This window comes from Rana temporaria, chromosome 6 (assembly GCF_905171775.1).
Source record: "Rana temporaria chromosome 6, aRanTem1.1, whole genome shotgun sequence".
In the NCBI taxonomy this organism is placed as follows: domain Eukaryota; kingdom Metazoa; phylum Chordata; class Amphibia; order Anura; family Ranidae; genus Rana; species Rana temporaria.
In genome coordinates, this window is record NC_053494.1 from 17,661,712 (window position 1) to 17,677,348 (window position 15,637).

General features: G+C 46.1%; 1 protein-coding gene across 2 annotated transcripts in view; it reads left to right on the forward strand.

The window, feature by feature from the left end:
• Positions 1–13,349, forward strand: part of FLCN (folliculin) — a 28,141-nt gene extending 14,792 nt beyond the window's left edge. For both annotated transcript variants that reach the window (XM_040356351.1, XM_040356352.1), the window contains exons 7-12: positions 27–211; positions 609–722; positions 3,101–3,224; positions 5,514–5,642; positions 7,189–7,294; positions 13,099–13,349. In XM_040356351.1, coding sequence (XP_040212285.1) covers positions 27–211; positions 609–722; positions 3,101–3,224; positions 5,514–5,642; positions 7,189–7,294; positions 13,099–13,300 — 860 coding nt within the window. In that variant the 3' untranslated portion in view covers positions 13,301–13,349. The remainder of the gene's footprint in view (positions 1–26; positions 212–608; positions 723–3,100; positions 3,225–5,513; positions 5,643–7,188; positions 7,295–13,098) is intronic.
• Positions 13,350–15,637: the final 2,288 nt, after the last annotated feature.

A 15,637-nucleotide genomic window follows, 5' to 3' on the forward strand; every position in this document is an offset into this window, starting at 1 on the left:
TTCAACCTTACTCTTTTTTCTTGCAGACTTGGAGGAAGAATGTGCAGCCTGGGAAAGCCGTGAAGAAGAAGAGGCGGGAAGGCCATGTCCCATACCTGATGTCTTGGAGGGCAGAGAACTGTTAAAGTGCCCCACAGAATCCTCTGTGCTCTCAGATTGTAGCTGGAGTCACAGGACGGCCGAGTTCAGATCTCTCCGTCACATGAGACAGGTGCTATGTCATGAATGGTAACAGTAGAGGGAGACTTTTTATTTTGTTTGAAAGTTTTACAAGAAAAGGTGTAGGAAATTATTAAAAAGAATAAAAGACAATAAAAATGATCTATGGCTTGATAAAGGGGCGGTCCTGTTGTCTTAAAACGTGAAGCCACGCCCCTTTACTTCCTGTCGCCATCACCCAGCAGAGAGAGATGCTGTTTGGAGCCACAGTCATCTTGCTACACCCGGAAATGTGTGTGTGTGTGTGTATGTGTATGTGTGTGTATGTGTATGTGTGTGTGTGTGTGTGTGTGTGTATATATGTATGTATATATATATATATATATATATATAATTATAGTAGCTTTATTCAGAGAGAGATTTTGATCGCTCTGATGTCTTTGATTTAGGTGCTTGGCCCGTCTGCTTTCCGTATGCTGGCCTGGCATGTTCTGATGGGAAATCAAGTGATATGGAAGGGACAGAACCAAGAGCTCATCCAGTCTGCCTTCGATGTTCTCCAGGTCTGTCTATTGTTCCGTTACCGATATCTGAGTGTAGGAGATTTGCTATGACTATTATTGTTATTACTGATTTATATAGTGGGGTTGATTTACTAAAACTGGAGCACTCAGAATCTATTGCAGCTGTGCATGGCAGCCAATCAGCTTCTAACTTCAGCTTGTTCAATTAAGCTTTGGCAATAAAACCTGGAAGCTGATTGGTTTCTCTGCAGGGCTGCACCAGTTTTTGCACTCTTCAGTTTTAATAAATCGATGTCTGTGCCTATGTTGTAGTAGAGGGAAGCCATAAGTTGATAGGAGGAGGGCTATTGTGTGTCATTCTAAAAAGCTCAGTTCTAGCTTCTAGATTCACAGCAGAAATACGCCGGCGTATTTTCAAATTTGCCGCGTCGTATCTTGATTTTGAATCCTCAAACCAAGATACGACGTCTTTTGGCATAGATCCGACAGGCGTACGGCTTCGTACGCCTTCGGATCGTAGGTGTAATTCTCCGGCGGCCGCTGGGTGGAGTTCGCGTCGTTTTCCAGCGTCGGGTATGCAAATTAGCTGTTTACGGCGATCCACGAAGGTACGCGCGTTCGTCGCATTCTCTTACGTCGGTTTTTCCCGTTGTAAAGTTAAGTGTGCTATTTAGATGGTGTAAAAATTACATCATCCATGTTAAAGTATGGCCGTCGTTCCCGCGTCAAATTTTTTTTTTTTTTGCGTAAGACGTCCGGCAATACGAAAGTACGTTACGCACGTCGCCGTTCAAAAAACACGGCGGGGCGCCGTAATTTCGCACAAAGCACGGCGGGAAATTTCCAAACGGAGCATGCGCAGAACATTCGGCGCGGGAACGCGCCTAATTTAAATGGTATACGCCCCATTTGAATTAGGCGGCTTTACGCTACGCCGCCGAAAGTTTACATGCAAGTGCTTTGTGAATCAAGCACTTACGCTGGAAACTTGCGGCTGCGTAACGTAAACGGGATACGATACGCCGCCGCAAATCTACATGAATCTGGCCCTTTGTTCCCGAATGTGTCTCCGAGTGCATCAGAGTGTCTCTGGTGCCCCCCACCTCTGGCAACATGCAGTACTGCATACAATAGTCGTCACTGTGGAACAAATTATCTGAGTTTCCATTGACTCCTATGGGGAAACTTGCTTTGATATATGAGTGCTTTGGATTACAAGCATTCTTCTGGAACGAATTGTGCTTGTAATCCAAGGTATTATGGTATTTGTTCAATAGTTAGCTGGTAACTTACTGTGCGCTCTGCCTCGACTACAGACTACAGATCCCCCCCTCCTCATTTTATTTAGAAGAGGAGAGGGGAAGCCATTCTTTATTGCTCTCCGGTGACAACACTGCTCCTCTGTAGATACAATACAGTGAGTGAGTGTTGTCACCCTAGGACAGGAAGAATGTTACCGGGTGAAAATAATCTAATACAGCCAGCACATGTAAGGGCTGGTAAGCTGCAATATTTAAACCCAACAATGTAATATAAGATTTAGGCCCAGATTCTCGTAGGAGATACGACGGCGTATCTCCAGATACGCCGTCGTATCTCTGAGTCTGAGCCGTCGTATCTTGGCGCCTGATTCAAAGAATCGGATACGCCAGAATTTGTATAAGATACGACCAGCGTAAGTCTCCTACGCCGTCGTATCTAAACTGCATATTTACGCTGGCCGCTAGGGGCGTGTACGCTGATTTACGCCTAGAAATATGTAAATCGGCTAGATACGCCAATTCACGAACGTACGCCCGGCCGTCGCATTACAGATACGCCGTTTACGTTAGGCTTTTCACGGTGTAAAGTTACCCATGCTATATGAGGCGTAGATAAGGCGTACCAATTTTAAATATGGGCGTCGGAACAGCGTCGAATTTTTCACGTTTTACGTCGTTTGCGTAAGTCGTTCGCGAATAGGGCTGTGCGTCAATTACGTTCACGTCGCAAGCATTGGCTTCTTGCGGGTTAATTTGGAGCATGCGCACTCGGATACTTTCACGGACGGCGCATGCGCCGTTCGTAAAAAGCGTCATTTACGTGGGGTCACATTAAATTTACATAACACACGCCCACATCTTCCACATTTGAATTAGGCAGGCTTACGCCGGCCTATTTACACTACGCCCGCGCAACTTTGGTTTGAGAATACTGCACTTGCCTGTCAAAGTTGCGGAGACGTAACGTAAATAGGATACGTTACGCCCGCACAAAGATGCGCGCTTCTACGTGAATCCGGGCCTTGGTGATCAGAAGGGAAGGTGAATGCCCAAGGACAGGCTGAAGGGGGCTGCAGAAAAAAAAGAACAGTTTCTATACATGTTTTTCTAGTTTATGAACACAGTAGCTATAACCTCTTCTCTTATTGGTGCCAGGCCATGCTTCCCGTAGGCTGTGTTCGTATAATCCCGTACAGCGAGAAGTACGAGGACGCCTATCGGTGTAACTTTCTGGGATTAAGCCCAAAAGCCGAGATCCCCCCACATGTACAAAGCTCTGGTAAGTTTGTCCTACAGAACCATCTTATCGAAGACGACACATCCTATGGTGCAAAAACATGTGCATTTATTATTATTTGTTAAAAAGGTGAACTTATCCTTTAACCACTTGCCGACCACCCGTCGCAGATGTACTGTGGCCAGGTGGGGTTGATTTAGTAAAACTGGGGCCGCGCACGTACCTCGATTGGCCAGCAGGGGAGCCAATCAGCGGGTCCGGCAGGATTGATGTCTGCCGCCCATGATCGTTCCCCGCAGAGACAGAACGGGGATCTGCCTCAGTAAACAAGGCAGATCCCCGTTCTGTCAGGGTATGACACACAGATCTGTCTTCCTGCTAAGCAGGAAGATGGATCTGTGTGTTTCCCCAGTGACACAGTCCCCCCCATACAGTTAGTATTCACAAACAGGGAACACATTTAACTCCTTGATTGCCCCTGATGTTAACCCCTTCCCTGCCAGTGTCATTAGTACAGAGATAGTGCATAATTTCAGCACTGATCACTGTATTAATGTCACTGGTTCCCAAAAAAGTGTCAAAAATGTCAGTTGGGTGTCTGATCTGTCCGCTTCAATGTCGCAGTCCCGCAAAAAAAATCACTGTTCGTCTCCATTACTAGTAAAAAAAAACAACAATAATATAAATGTCATAAATCTATCCCCTATTTTGTAGACGCTATAACTTTTGTAAAAAAACAATCAATATACATGTATTTTTTTTTTTTTTCACAAGCTGTAGCTGGCATGAAGAGAAGACATCCGCTTTGTAAGTGAACAACTGTCTTTGGCTCCCAGAACCCGCCATAGGAATGCCAAGAGATGTGTCGGCCCCACCTTCCTATGCATTCCTCAGGCAAGTGCTGGGAGACAGAGACAGGTACTCGCTAGCAAACCAGCTGTATTCTTGATAGCTGTGGTGTCTGGTGGCTGTGCACTGAGGTGACGTGCCCTTGCTGACATTGCAGCTGGCATTACAGGGCACCAAGGAACATGGCAGGGCTCTAAATTTCAAGTCCTGAGCTACTAGCCAGGCCTCAAGGGTTACTCGCCACCAGTTGCCCCGCCCCTAATTACGCTCCTAAACACGCTCTCATAAATGATCTCATGATATTACACTATTGTGCTTTATGTAGAGTTAAATTATAAAAATAAATATTAACAACAACTTTATCCATGCCCCTAGTGCAGCCTGTGCCCCCCCTAGTTTCATCCTGTGCCCCCAGTTTCATCCTGTGCCCCCAGTTTCATCCTGTGCCCATAGTTTCATCCTGTGCCCATAGTTTCATCCTGTGCCCATAGTTTCATCCTGTGCCCATAGTTTCATCCTGTGCCCATAGTTTCATCCTGTGCCCCCAGTTTCATCCTGTGCCCCCAGTTTCATCCTGTGCCCCCAGTTTCATCCTGTGCCCATAGTTTCATCCTGTGCCCATAGTTTCATCCTGTGCCCATAGTTTCATCCTGTGCCCATAGTTTCATCCTGTGCCCATAGTTTCATCCTGTGCCCCCAGTTTCATCCTGTGCCCCCAGTTTCATCCTGTGCCCCCAGTTTCATCCTGTGCCCCCAGTTTCATCCTGTGCCCCCAGTTTCATCCTGTGCCCCCAGTTTCATCCTGTGCCCCCAGTTTCATCCTGTGCCCCCAGTTTCATCCTGTGCCCCCAGTTTCATCCTGTGCCCCCAGTTTTATCCTGTGCTCCCAGTTTTATCCTGTGCCCCCAGAGCGCTGGGGAACATAAGAGCATTCATTACAATAGCTGTGTGTTCCCCACCACGCGCCGGCATATACAGCCCCTCCCCCTTGTCCAGGGAACTTTGATTGGATGGGTGATCTGTCTGTCAAAGTGCCCGTACAAAGAGGAGGGGCTGTATATGACGACGCACGGCGGGGAACACACAGCTATTGTAATGAATGCTCTTATGTTCCCCAGTGCTCTAATCAGCCAGGCAATGACGGCTCTCCTCTCCCTTCCCCCTACGATCGCTGGGACAAAGGCTCCCATACAACCCAGGCTGCAGCGGTGCTCGCCCCCCTGCTCCCAGGCAGCCCACACTCGCCAGCCTTTAAAATCCACTCGCAAAACACGAGCAGGCGAGTGGATTTTTTGAGGGCTGAAGATGGTACGTGTATTTTGTCCCATTGGGAACTGAATAATGTAAAAAAAAATGATGCGTCTTTATTGTCGGCATTATACAAATAGTGAGCATGTTATTGGTCCTTTCTATATGAATCATTGTCAGCAAACTAATCAGAACTCTCTCCGCGGATCTCTTGCGGTTTCTTTGTGATAACAGAATTTGCAGTCATGATCGATGTCCGTACTGCCCCACGCAGCAATCTCTATCCTGTTTTGTTTGATGACGAGCCTCTCAGCAAATATGAGTTTTCAGTGGCCAGCGGGAGCCCAGTAGCTATAGACCGTGGTAAGTACACAGGCTGGGTAAGTCAGGGGTCTCCAAACTTTCTAAACAAAGAGCCAGTTTACTGTCCTTCAGACTTTAGGGGGGGGGGGGGGGGGGGACTGTGGCCAGTGGGAGTAGAAAAAATTCTTGACATAAGTGGGAGAAAACCATGCCCCACTTTTGGGGTCAGTGGGCAGCATAGTGCCCCATCATTGGTGTCAGTGGATGGAATAGTGCTTCATCATTGGTGTCAGTGGGTGGAATAGTGCTTCATCATTGGTGTCAGTGGGAGGAATAGTGTCCCATCATTGGTGTCAGTGGATGGAATAGTGCTTCATCATTGGTATCAGTGGAATTGAATTGTTCCCCCTTCGTTGATGTCATTGGGAGGAATTGCGACTAATTGTGCCATTTTGTTGGGTTCAGTAAATGGAATAGTGCCCCAAGGGCCAAATAAACAAAAGCAAAGAGCTGCAATTTGTAGCACTAATCACTGTATTGGTGTCACTAGTTCCCACAAAGTTTCAGTGTCAGATTGTCAGCCGAAATATTACAGTCCCGTTATAAGTTGCTGATCGCTGCCATTAATAGTATTTAAAAAAAAAAATATTCTGTATAAATGCCATAGTTTTATAGACACTAATTCAGATACATTGTCGTATCTTTGAGCGGGCGTAACGCATCTCCTATGCGCTACGCCGACGTAACATTGAGAGTCAAGTACTGTATTCAGAAAGCACTTGCTCCCAAAGTTACGTCGGCGTATCGTAAATGGGCCGGCGTAAGCCTGCGTAATTCAAAGTAGCAAGGCAGTGGGCGTGTTGTATTGTAATGAAGCGTGACCCCATGTAAATGCATGGCCGATCGAACGGCACATTCGCGCGCATGCTTAGAGTCACGTCGCAAATATTCCCTAAGATACGTCGGCTCAATGCTTTGTCGACGTGAACAGAATCTACGCCCGGCCCCATTCACGTACGACTTACGCGAACGACATAAAATACGACGCTGTTCCGACGTTTCCGACGTCCATACCTTAACATGACTTAACCCTGCTTTGAGGGGTAAACTTACGCCGGACCGACGCCTTACGTAAACGGCGTAGCTTACTGCGACGGGCGCAAGTACGTTTCTGAATCGGCGTATCTAGGTTATTTGCATATTCGATGCGTAAATCTACGAAGCGCCCCTAGCGGCCAGCGTAAATATGCACCCAAGATACGACGGCGTAGGAGACTTACGTCGGTCGTATCTTGGCCAAATTCAGGTGTAACTGCCTTTATGAATCGGCGCTTAGATACGACGGCGCTCATTTGGACTTACGACGGCGTATCTGGAGATACGTCGTCGTAAGTCCTTTCTGAATCCGGGCCTATAACTTTTGCACAAACCAATCACTTGACGCTTATTGGGATTTTTTTTTTTTACCAAAAAATATGTAGCAGAATACATATTGGCCTAAATTGATGAAGAAATTTGATTTTTATTCTGTATAATAAGTAACACTCTGATTAGTTTAGATCTTTACCCGGATGAAGTATCTAAGATGTATTTTTACTTTCGGCAGTGGGACTGACCATCCTGAACAAGATTGAAGCTGCCCTGAGCAATGAGAACCTGTCTATGGATGTAGTGGACCAGTGTCTGGTTTGCCTGAAGGAGGAGTGGATGAAGTAAGACCTAATACTTGGCTAATACATAGGGACAGCTGCTGTTTCCTCATAGGATAACATAGTCCGCCTGCACACAGCTCCAGGTGTCTACCAGCCGCATAAACAAGCGGCCCGTGCATGCACAACAAGCTTGTTAAAAAATAAAAAATTATATTTTTTGTTGATACCTTTATACTTTAACTACCTCCCGACCTGCCGCCGCAGTTCTACGGCGGCAGGTCGGCTCCCCTGCGCGAGAGCCTGTACAATAACGTCGGCTCTCTTAGCGGCCACAAGGGGCGCGCGCCCCTCGCTCGTCCCTGACTCCCGTCCGGGTGCCTGGCGGGCGCGATCGCCACCGGGCACCCGCGATTGCTAGTTACAGACGGAGGACCGGGAGCTGTGTGTGTAAACACACAGCTCCCGGTCCTGTCATTGAGAGAAATGCCTGACCGTCTGTTCATACAATGTATGAACAGCGATCAGTCATTTCCCCTAGTGAGGCCACACCCCCCCCCCCCTACAGTTAGAACACACCCAGGGAACATACTTAACCCCTTCCCCGCCCCCCCCCGCCCCCTAGTTAACCCCTTCCCTGCCAGTGGCATTTTTATAGTAATCGGTACATTTGTATAGCACTGATCGCTATAAAAATGCCAATGGTCCCAAAAATGTGTCAAAAGTGTCCGAAGTGTCCGCCATAATGTCGCAGTACCGAAAAAAAAATCGCTGATCGCCGCCATTACTAGTAAAAAAAAAAAATATTAATAAAAATGCCATAAAACTACCCCCTATTTTGTAAACGCTATAACTTTTGCGCAAACCAATCAATAAATGTTTATTGCGATTTTTTTTTTTTTTTTACGAAAAATAGAGAGAAGAATGTAGAAGAATACGTATCGGCCTAAACCGAGGAAAAAAATAGTTTTTTTTATATATTTTTGGGAGATATTTATTATGGTAAAAAATATAATTTTTTTTCAAAATTGTCGCTCTATTTTTGTTTATAGCGCAAAAACGAAAAACCGCAGAGGTGATCAAATACCACCAAAAGAAAGCTCTATTTGTGGGGAAAAAAGGACGCCAATTTTGTTTGGGAGCCACGTCGCAAGACCGCGCAATTGTCAGTTAAAGCGACGCAGTGCCGAATCGCAAAAAGTGCTCTGGTCTTTGACCAGCAATATGGTCCGGGGGTTAAGTGGTTAATAGCCAGAGTCTGCTGACTGCTTTTGTCCGAGCGCTTCCATCTATGAGAGACGGCCAGTGCCGCCTTGTTTTGTTTCTAAACAATGTCATGTGGTCACTCTGCCCTCATACAGCCATGATGATGAATGTTCTCTAATGGTTCTATCTGATAGCTTGGCTTTCAGGTTCTCATTCTTCTAGGGGACCTTTATAAACATATCCTCAGCACAGGGCGTTGATAACGGGGAAGTGTGGGTGTAGGGGGAGAGAGGGTAAGATGGCAAAATATAGGAATAATTTTATTTAAAAAAAAAAACCATTTTTGGAGCTTTTGATCGTCTAATGCCGCATACAGACAATTGGATATTCCGACAACAAAACTGTGGATTTATTATTTTTTTTTTTTTTTTCAATGGACGTTGCCTCAAACTTGTCTTGCATACACACGGTCGCACAAATGTTGTCGGAAATTCCGATCGCCAATAACGCCGTGACGTACAAAATGTACGACGGCACTATAGAAAAGGGAAGTTCAATACGGGTCGCATTAGTAGACGATTCGTGCTTTTCAGCCTTCGTGCTTTTCAGTCCGTTGCAGCGTGACGAATGTGCTATCTCCATTACGAACGCTAGTTTTACCAGACCGAGTGCTCCCGTCTCGTACTTAATTCAGAGCATGCGTGGAATTTTTGTGCGTCGGAATTGGCTACACGCGATTGGAATTTCCGACAACAACTTTTGTTGTCGGGAAAATTTGAGAACCAGCTCTCAAATTTTTGTTGTCGGAAATTGCGACGGCAAATGTCCGGTGGAGCCTACATGCGGTCGTAATTTCCGACAACAAGCTCCCATCGAACATTTTGTTTTTGGAAATTTCGACCGTGTGTACGCAGCATCATAGTTAACGGGGTCAAATCAACAATTGTTTTCAACCATAGAGATAAAAACAAACAAAATCGGAAACAGCAGGATGGATTTTTATTTTTATCAAACAAAATTCCACTGTGAATGTGGTTTTCATTCAAGAAATTAATTTCCTTACAATTAGTGTTAGGGTTACAGGGAGGATGTTAGCGGGAAGGTATTACATTACAGGAAAGATATTAGAGGGAGGATTAGTGTTAGGGTTACAGAGAGGATGTTAGCAGAAGGGTTAGGGTTACAGGGAGGATGTTATCGGGAAGGTAAGTGTTACAGTGAGTGTTAGCGCGAGAATTAGTGTTAGGGTTACAGGGAGGATGTTATCGGGAAGGTTGGTGTTAGGGTTACACTAAGGATAATAGCAGAAGAGGGTTAGTGTTATAGGGAGAATGTTGGTGGAAGGGTTAGTGGTAATGTTACAGGGAGGATGTTAGCGGGAGGGTTAGTGTTACAGTGAGTGTTAGCGGGAGAATTTGTGTTAGGGTTACAGGGAGGATGTTGGCAGGACAATTAGTGTTAGGGTTACAGGGAGGATGTTAGTGGAAGGGTTAGTGTTAGGGTTACAGGGGGGATGTTAGTGGGAGTGTTAGGGTTACAGAGAGGATGTTAGCAGAAAGGTTAGGGTTACAAGGAGGATGTTAAGGGGAAGGTTAGTGTAAGGGTTACAGGAAGTATAATAGCAGAAGAGGGTTAGTGTTACAGGGAGTGTTAGAGGGAGGATTAGTGTTAGGGTTACAGGGAGGATGTTAGTGGGAGGGTTAGTGTTACAGGGAGTGTTAGAGGAAGGGCTAGTGTTGGGGTTACAGGGAGGATGTTGGTGGGAGTGTTAGGGTTACAGGGAGGATGTTAGTGAGAGGATTATGCCGTGTACACACGATCGGATTTTCCGTCGGAAAAACCTTGGGATTCCGCTCAAGCTTGGCTTGCATACACACGGTCACACAAAAGTTCTCTGAACTTTCGTTCGTCAAGAACGCGGTGACGTACAACACTACGACGAGCCGAGGAAATTAAGTTCAATGCTTCCGAGCATGCGTCAAATTCTTTTTCGAGCATGCATCGGAATTTTACGCATCTGAATTGCTACAGACGATCGGATTTTCCGATAGGATTTTTTTCCGTCGGAAAATTTGCGAACCAGCTCTCAATCTTTTGTTGGCGGAAATTCCGACAGCAAAGTCCGATGGAGCCTACACACGGTCGGAATTTCCGACCAAAAGCTCACATCAGACTTTTGCTGTCGGAATTTCCGATCGTGTGTAAGGGGCATTAGTGTTACAGGGAGTGTTAGTGGGATAATTAGTGTTAGGGTTACAGGGAGGATGTTAGCGGGAGGGTTAGTGTTAGGATTACAGGGAGGATGTTAGCGGGAGGGTTAGTGTTAGGTTTACAGGGAGGATGTTAGTGTTCTAGGGAGGAGGTTAGTGGGAGTGTAAGGGTTATAGGGAGGATGTTAGTGTTTCAGGGAGGATGTTAGAGGAAGGGTTAGTGTTGGGGTTACAGACAGGATGTTAGCAGAAGGGTTAGGGTTACAAGGAGGATCTTAGAGGGAGGATTAGTGTTTGGGTTACAGAGAGGATGTTAGCAGAAGAGTTAAAAGGCCCCTTTCTCACTGGAGCGGTGCGCTAGCAGGACGATAAAAAAAGTCCTGCTAGCAGCATCTTTGGAGCGGTGAAGGAGCGGTGTGTTTACCGCTTCTTCCCATTGACAGCAATGGGAAACCGCGGCTATACCGCAGGCAATGCGCCTCTACAGAGGCCCATTGCAGGCGGTATTAACTTTTTTTCGTCCGCTAGCGGGGGGGGGGTAAAACTGCACCGCTAGCGGCCGAATACCGCTGCAATTCCTAAAAATTCCTACAAATAGCGGCGCTTTAGCACCACCGCACCTCCCGCTCCAGTGTGAAAGGGGCCTAAGGATTAGGGTTAAGAGTACAAGGTAGGAAAGTATTAGCATGCTGGTTATCCTGAGAAATCGTTCTAGGGTTACAGGAAGGGTTCACACATTGTGCGATTTAAGGTGGCCATACGCACTTCAATTTATTTTTTATTTGATTGTTGTACAATTTATTCAAAACAATCAAATCCACAATAGAATAGCTTTAACTTCTCTTTTGATCGATTCAGATTCCATTACTGACTTGGTAAGCCATGACTGAGTATTATCGATCATTTGACATCGATTGGCAGCACTAAGATACTTTTGTTTATGAAAACAATCCTATTTGCTGAATCCGATCATGAATGAGATTACCTTGTGGAAACAGAGATGTGATTGATCATTTATGATTGTAAGCCATGACTGTAGATTAACCATGAATCCCTGTGTGTGGCATAATAATCGAAATGGTTGTTGACTATAGATTGATTATTCCTATTGGAAGAGATCAATCGGAAAATAAATCAATTATTTATTAAAGGGTGTGTGACCGCCATTATTATAGGACATCGATCTCTCTGTGTAAAAAAAAACGACGAGCTCCACTCTTCTGCCACTGCAGCTATTTTTTCGATATTTCGGAGGTCTTTAACCACTTGCTTACTGGGCACATAAACCCCCTTCGTGCCCAGGCGAAATTTCAGCTTTTGGCACTGCGTCGCTTTAACTGACATTTGCGCTGTCGTGCGACGTGGCTCCCAAACAAAATTGACGTCCTTTTTTTCCCACAAATAGAGCTTTATTTTGGTGGTATTTGATCACCTCTGTGGTTTTTATTTTTTGCTATAAACAAAAAAAGAGAGACAATTTAAAAAAAATATATATGTTTTACTTGTTGCTATAATAAATATCCCAATTTTTTTTTTAAAAAAAAACGATTTTTTTTTCTCAGTTAAGGCCGATACGTATTTTTCGACGTATTTTTGTAAAAAAAAAATAAAAAAATCGCAATAAGCGACTGGTTTGCGCAAAAGTTATAGCGCCTACAAAATGGGGAACAGAATTCTGATTTTTTTTTTATTATTTTTTTTTTTACTAGTAATGGCAGCGATTTGCGATTTTTATTGGGACTGCAAAACACACGTCCCTGCTGTGTTCCCGACGATCGCGTGTACCCGGCAGACATCGCGGCCGCCAGGTACACGCATCGGCTTCCCAGCGATGCGCCGGGACAGTGTTTACCCGCTGCGTGCAATGCACTTTAAAAGACGTCCAAAGACGTCCAGTTGGCACTTGAGAGCCGCGCTGTTGACGTCTTTTTTGTCAATAGCGCGGGTCTCAAGTGGTTAATATCGGAGGCCTTCCTATCTCTTGGCTTTTGAAGTTGATGTGTGTACAGGGGAAGACTGACCACTCGGGCACTGCCCGACGGCCCCATGCCACTAGGGGGCCCCATCAGGGTTGCCAGCCTCAGTAAAACCAGGGACAGTATGTAGAAATCTTTTTTTTTTTTTACATCTGTCCCTGAAATGTCCCTTACCGACATCCTTTTGGTCTAAAAATTCCAAAATTATAGCTGCCCCGCCTCTCCAGTGTGTGTGTGTGTGTGTGTGTGTGTGTGTGTGTGTGTGTGTGTATATATTGTGTATACTGTGTGTGTGTGTGTGTGTGTGTGTATGTGTGTATAGTGGTTGTCTGTGTGTGTATACAGTGTATGTATACTGTTTGTGTGTATACAGTACTGTGTGGCCCCATAATCTCCTATTGCCCGAGGGCCCCATGAGTTGTCAGTCCGCCCCTGTGTGTGTATGTCTGGTAACGGGGTCTCTTTCTCTCCTCAGTAAGGTGAAGGTCCTGTTTAAGTTCACCAAAGTGGACAGCCGCCCTAAAGAAGACACCCAGAAACTGCTTGGCATTTTGGGGGCTTCAGAGGAGGACAACATCAAGCTGCTAAAGTTTTGGATGACGGGACTCAGCAAGACCTACAAATCGCACCTGATGTCCAGCGTCCGCAGCCCTACGTCTTCCGAATGCCGGAACTGAGGTCCTCGGATCCATCTGGAGCCTTCAAAGACTGAGCTCCCCCCCCCCCCCCCCCCAAGCGAATTGAAAGCAGTATTTTTACCCACCAAGCATGTTCATACTCTGTCTTCCAGAGGCCGAATGCCAGGTTTTATTTATTGCTGTAAATGTTTTCGAAAATTGTATTTTTAGCTACTTGCTTCTGATCATGATTGGAAAGAGAATGAACCACACAGCGGACTCCGTGATTTTGGTTTTAGCATTTGAAATCCACAAATCTCCACAATTCGGAGACGCGAGGACTACAAAACGCAATGTGTAGCCTCCTATGTCTGCAAGGACTACAAAACGCAATGTGTAGCCTCCTATGTCTGCAAGGACTACAAAACGCAATGTGTAGCCTCCTATGTCTGCAAGGACTACAAAACGCAATGTGTAGCCTCCTATGTCTGCAAGGACTACAAAACGCAATGTGTAGCCTCCTATGTCTGCAAGGACTACAAAACGCAATGTGTAGCCTCCTATGTCTGCAAGGACTACAAAACGCAATGTGTAGCCGCCTATGTCTGCAAGGACTCGCCTGTATTGAAGTCAAGTGCCAGGACCTCCTTAAACTGCCAGGACTATATATCGGATTATGAACTCTATTCCCCATTCTAGACTTTTTCTCCTATTGGACAACATTAAAATGATACTAAAGGTTCACGTTTAAAAAACAAAACAAACATGTCATACTTGCCTCCACTGTGCAGTTTGTTTTGCGCAGAGTGGCGCCAATCCTTGTCTTCTGGGGTCCCACGGCGGCTCCTCCCCCCAATAGATAACCCCCCCTGGGAAGCTCTCTCCCGAGGGGGTTACTGTAATGTTTGTGATAGATCACTGTAAGGCCGCATTCACACTGTAACGCGGCGTATTTTGCCGCGACAAATTGCGACGTATTTAACCCGCGATTTCCCGCGACAAAACGGGTCTTTTTTTTTTTTTTGACAACACATTGTTGTCTATGGCCGAACGCCAATGCCGCCTGAAAAAAAGGGTCCGGGACTTTTTTTCAGGCGTTTCGGCGTTCGGCGTGAGATGTGACCCATCTCCATAGACACCAATCTGAAATCTCCCCTCCAGCGGCACGAGCGTCGAGCGTCTGGCGTGAAAACGCCTAGATGTGAATGGAGCCTAACCCTTGCCCTTTTTCTCCTGATGCATTATGGGGGGGGAGAGGAGCTGTACCAGGAAGTCGGGACGGTGTGTGTGTGTCAGCTTCCAGTCTGCCAGCACACACACACCGTCCCGACTTCCTGGTACAGCTCCTCTCCCCCCCATAATGCATCAGGAGAAAAAGGGCAAGGGTTACAGTGATCTATCACAAACATCAGTTACCTTGCGGGCGCACTCCCGTGTCATACACGTGGCGTACATGGCCGCCGCGTGTATGACTTGGCCCCGCCCCCCCCGGCAGCCGAGTCATTGGATTCGATTGACGGCAGCGGGAGCCAGTGGGGTTCCTCACATCCAATTCGCATAGCAGGAGATTTTGACCGGCTCTCTATGGCAGTGTTTCCCAACTCCAGTCCTCAAGGCACACCAACAGGTCATGTTTTCAGGCTTTCCATTATTTTGCACAGGTGATTTGATCAGTTGCACTGCCTTAGTAATTACCACAGCCGTTTCATCTGAGGGAAATCCTGAAAACATGACCTGTTGGGGTGCCCCGAGGACTGGAGTTGAAAAACACTGCTCTATGGAGCCGGTTCACATATCTCTGTTGCGAATTTGCACAGGGGTCCTTTGCGTCTTTTTCAGGTCTGAATTAAGCTAAAAATGTAGGCTAAAATCGGCCCCGACATGGTGAACCCGGACACACCGGACCCCTGTTAGGACCTGCATGTGGCGATGATGTGGACCCAGACTTAAAGCAACAAACGCAATCCTATTACATCTGGCTCCATCAATACTGGAATTGGGACATAATTTTAATGTGTTTTATTCATTTTCTTGATTTTAAACTTTGTAATAAAAGCAAATATTTGTATTAAAACGCTCTCACCAGAAGAGGTTAATATGTAATACAGTGGAACCTCGGATCGCGAGTAACGCAGTTAATGAGCGTTTCGCAATACGAGCGCTGTATTTTTTTAAAATCCTAACTCGGTTTGTGAGTTTTGTCTCGCAAAACAAGCAGGATTCAAGCCAAAGCGGTGTGCAGTACCGCGTTTGGCCTGAGGTGGGGGGCGCGGGAGCCAGACGGCGCAGATCGGTGCCGTTCGGAGCAGTTCGTAAATGATCGGAAAGACTCGGAAATACGCCGTTACTGAGCCTTTCCGATGTCCTCCAGGCCTTTTCATGTGTTCCCAAAGCTCA